This window comes from Brassica oleracea, chromosome C3, assembly GCF_000695525.1.
Source record: "Brassica oleracea var. oleracea cultivar TO1000 chromosome C3, BOL, whole genome shotgun sequence".
Taxonomy (NCBI): Eukaryota; Viridiplantae; Streptophyta; class Magnoliopsida; order Brassicales; family Brassicaceae; genus Brassica; species Brassica oleracea.
Window position 1 is genome coordinate 58,934,775 of NC_027750.1, and position 4,308 is coordinate 58,939,082.

Consider the following 4,308-nt stretch of genomic DNA (forward strand, 5'->3'; position numbering starts at 1 on the left):
AGAGGAGAGAGAGATAAGCTAGATGGGCCAACTTTGGGCCAGATCAATGTGAATTTGGTTGGACTGCGTGGATCGGGCTCTGATACCATGTTAAGCTAAATAGGCTTCCAACCTAAAACCAATTGGTGATAAGTGGAGTGGCCCATCTATCTTATATATTACTAAGTATCTTTCCAACATCCAATGTGGGACACAATGTTGAGAGGGGTTTTAAATTTTTCATACAATGTCAAAAAAGGCATTGGCCAAGTTGTTTGGTTTAGAATCACAACAAAGTGGTGGTTCTCCTTCATTCATGTCACAAACACTCTCCAAGGATCGACAGTCAGTCTCCAACGATAACGACGGCGGAGATGGTGGACGGATACCGGTAGAAGAGTGGCTGCCGATCACAGAATCAAGAAAAGGGAATGTTTATATGGCGACGTTTCATCTTCTCTGTTCAGAACTTGGTTTTCAAGTGCTTCTTCTCCTTGTTGTGTTTCTCAGCACTGGGATGGTAACATCTCATATCAAATGAAACTCACTCTCTATTCGTTAGTTTCTTGGATTAAAGCTTGCCATATTTAGTTTCTTGCGTATAATATGCACTTGAACAAAACTTGGGTTCACCCCCTGTGGTGAACTCTCTAATTCACCTCAACTTTTACCACCAATCATTATGCCATGAAAGATTAATGAAAAAAAGAAATAAAATAAAAAATAAAAAAAAAGGAAACAGATGAAAAAAAAGCCGTCGCAGTTAACAAGGAAGAGAACAAGTGTTTTGTTAACGCCGTCCATCGGCTCCTTCTTCGTCTCCTACAGAGAAAAGAGAAAGCTTTGTTTGTCAAGTTGGAGTCTCCAATTCTATGATTTCAAATCCAATTTTGATTTCACCTTCTCAAATACACTTTATAAACTGCCCCAAATCCACCTTCTCCAAGTTTATTCTCGATTGAAAATTGATGCGTGGCATCTTGTAACTTAGTGAAATCAAATCTCATGGAATCTGTGCGATTGCTAATTCTGGTAAATCATTTAGTTCAAATATAAGAACAACTTAATACTCTTAACCATAATATATGCAAACAGCATGGTAACAAACATGGCTCCGGTTCAAAACGATGGGAAAGAGGTGGTTATGGAACACTTGAGACAGCTTTGAGTTTTCAAGGTGGCCAATGAAACAGGGAAACCTCGGGTCTGGTGAGATTATGTCACTAATTTTCAGATCATATGTCCCATGAAGGAGAAGAAATACAACAAAGAACTTGCAAATCTATATTTTAAAAGTACATTACAAGTCTGTAGCGGTGACCTTTCTACATCATAGATCATGACACTTGCATCAGTGAGTTCTTATGAACTTGCAGCTCTATATTTTAAGAATACATTACAAGTTCCAATGCCACACCGTTCAGTCACAACCGGTGCCATCAAAACAAATTTGCTCAAACGTCACATGTGACTTCACAGTCAACACCCCTTACGTCGGGACAAGAAAAACTTCCCTGGAGATCGCGACGGTTGGGAGATCGTCCGGGACAAGAAAGCTTCCCTGGAGATCGCGACGGTTGGGAGAAACCATTAAGGGGTTTACTAGAAGGGCTTAAAGGCAAAGCATCCGTGACTGGTAGAAGAATGAAGAACTTTGGTGTGGGAGAAACGAGTGGGACATCGTTTGAACGGTATGGTCCGGTGCACGGCGGATATATCGGAACATGATTGCTCGTATTTTTTGTCACAGGGTATTGCAAAGATTTCGAGCTGTTGTAATATGAAATGGGTAGTTATGTGTTCTCCTACCTGTATGGTGGCTTATACTCCATGGAGATTCTATGATTCAGTGGACACCACTAATGAGCCAAGCTCATGCTTGCTACCCCGGGGAATGAGGAGAGAAGTGTCGCACAAGGTATGTCACTTGTTATGAATTTGAGCTCTAGCATTTAAAATCAGACTGTTGAGCATGTGCTGTAGTATACCAAATGAGGAGATGAGAGTTTGTTATAGTAAAGACGAATTTAATCATTTTACGTAACAGAGGAAACCATTCTGATTTTTTTCTTTCTCAGAGGATAGAAAAAGAGGTGTACCAAAAGCTTTGATCTTTGCAGCTGTTTTAGCTGTTGTTGGTGTCTTATTTATCATATTCTTAGTCATTTCCTAAGGTCTACGAAGAGGAAAATATGAGGAGGACATATAAAGAAGAACGAAACCTTGAAGGTAAGTTAAGAATAGATGATATTATTCTTGTGCTCTGTTTCCTCCGTTTTGTTTATTTTTCTTTATTAACATTCTGTTATTCACTCTGTTCTGCCTTGCTGTCTCTGTTTCTTTCATATCTGCTATGACTTTTTTTTCATACATACATGACTTCTTGTTAACCTGGAGTTTTTTTTCCTGACATACGAATGAAGACATTAGCACAGATTTCATGAGATTTGATTTCACTTCGTTACAAGATGCCACAAGTCAATTTTCAATCGAGAATAAACTTGGAGAAGGTGGATTTGGGGCAGTTTATAAAGTGTATTTAAGAAGGTGAAATCGAAATTGGATTTGAAAGCATAGAATTGGAGATTCCAACTTAACAAACAAAGCTTTCTATTTTCTCTATAAGAGACGAAGAAGGAACCGATGGACGCGTTGACAAAACACTCGTTCTCTTTTTTGTTAACGGCCACGGCCTTTTTTCTTTCCTTTTTTTCTTTTTTTTTAATTTTGTTTCCATTTTTTATTAATCCTACATGGCAAAATAATTGGTGTTAAGAGTCGAAGTGAATTTAAGAGTTCACCGGGGTGAACCCAAGATTTGTTATATGCACTTACTTAAAAGATTCTTTATTCTAGGCTATGGGGATTGGGGAGTGATAGTTTTAACGGTTGGATTTGCATGGAAGCTTTACACGATATGGCTTCTTGTTAATCTTCATGAAGCAGTACACGGAACACATTTCAGTAGATACTTGAGACTCGCAATTGCTTCATTCGGTAATATAAAAAAAAAATCAATCAAATTCATTAGAACTTTGTCGTTTACTGAGGACTTCAGTTTCTGAAAACGGCACCGTTTCTTGTTGTTGTAATGAAATAATACTAATATAGGTATGAGGCTTGGGAAACTTTTCGGAATATTCCCTCTGATGTATCTCTCAGGAGGAGCTTGTTCAATTCTAGTTATAACCGGAGGGAAAACGATAAAACAACTTCTACATATTATTGTGACACCCGTCACCTCCTATATGGAGGACAGCGTGTCCCCTCCGACGCGTCATCATACAACAATGTGACACCCGTCTCCCTGACACTAAGGACGACGGGCCACCAACAATATCCCGTAATATAAAAGCCCATAAACCCGACAACTCTCACCCATGCCCAAATAAAATCCGAAAAAAAAGTTCAATAACACCAATTCCGTCCAAATATCACATACTTGTTTGTCTCACCTGAAAAGGGGAAGAGTGAGGGGTGAGCGACAGGGGAATCGCTCAGTGAGGTATGGGATGCCACCCCGAAGTCCATGGACCCGGACATAGCACTCCGAATAAATATAATTTAATTATAATGCATGTCAAACACAGTACCTAAAGTACTCAAGCAACAAACAATGGTCCTAGCGAGGTGCACACTCGCCGCCCACTAACAGGCCAAAACACTACCGAAAAGGTGCTCGGTTCATACACACACCGAAAAAGTGCTCGGTAACACACGCCCGTAGACGATTTATCGACACTTCCAGTCTACGGCTCAACCGGTCGACTAAAGTTGGCCGTGACCTCCATACAATCCGGCATACAGCAGTCCGACTCTGTATCCGTCTCCAAACAAAAACAATCCTAGCTAAGAATGGCATACAGAAGTCCGTCTCTGTATCCGTCTCCATACAAAAACAATCCTAGCTAAGAATTTACATTAAGTGAAACAATCAATGTTGAATCCTCTAACCCCCTAGTGCCGGTTTATGCAAAGAACCTAAAACTAAACAAGCAATGATAGACTCGATTTCACACAGACAGAACACATTAGAAATAAACTATATTTATTCGAGGTCCTAAGCCGAATAAGAGGAGTTCGGGAATAGACCCTCACCTTAGCAATAATAAGAGATATCTATGAACTCCAGCTGCTCAAATGGACTCCAAATCTGAAATCAGATCAAAATTTCGAGTCAGAACGCCTTTCGAACGGTTTAAAACGAGTATTTACGGAAAAGTCAACCCGTTGGTCAAAGATTAATTATTTAATTAATTAATTAATTAATCCGGTTTTCCCTAACCGATTTCCAATTGATTTTAACCGACCGGTTTAACCTAACCGAAT

General features: G+C 39.6%; 2 protein-coding genes across 2 annotated transcripts in view; both read left to right on the top strand.

Moving 5' to 3' along the window:
* Positions 1 to 226: 226 nt before the first annotated feature.
* The window catches only part of LOC106331084 (lysine histidine transporter-like 7), a 9,232-nt gene continuing 5,150 nt past the window's right edge, over positions 227 to 4,308 (top strand). The window contains exons 1-3 of the mRNA XM_013769430.1: positions 227 to 480; positions 2,822 to 2,976; positions 3,091 to 3,200. Coding sequence (XP_013624884.1) covers positions 227 to 480; positions 2,822 to 2,976; positions 3,091 to 3,200 — 519 coding nt within the window. The remainder of the gene's footprint in view (positions 481 to 2,821; positions 2,977 to 3,090; positions 3,201 to 4,308) is intronic.
* LOC106331325 (cysteine-rich receptor-like protein kinase 26) lies at positions 971 to 2,770 on the top strand. The gene is made up of 3 exons (XM_013769649.1): positions 971 to 1,897; positions 2,154 to 2,208; positions 2,403 to 2,770. Exons 1-3 carry the CDS (start codon positions 1,673 to 1,675, stop codon positions 2,528 to 2,530), a joined length of 408 nt encoding a protein of 135 aa, XP_013625103.1. The 5' UTR covers positions 971 to 1,672; the 3' UTR covers positions 2,531 to 2,770.

Coding starts and splice junctions, on each gene's coding strand:
- LOC106331325 (XM_013769649.1), top strand. CDS start 1,673: ATGGTCCGGTGCACGGCGGATATATCGGAACATGATTGCTCGTATTTT. Junction 1,898..2,153: donor GGAGAGAAGTGTCGCACAAG/GTATGTCACTTG, acceptor TCATTTCCTAAG/GTCTACGAAGAGGAAAATAT. Junction 2,209..2,402: donor AGAAGAACGAAACCTTGAAG/GTAAGTTAAGAA, acceptor ATACGAATGAAG/ACATTAGCACAGATTTCATG.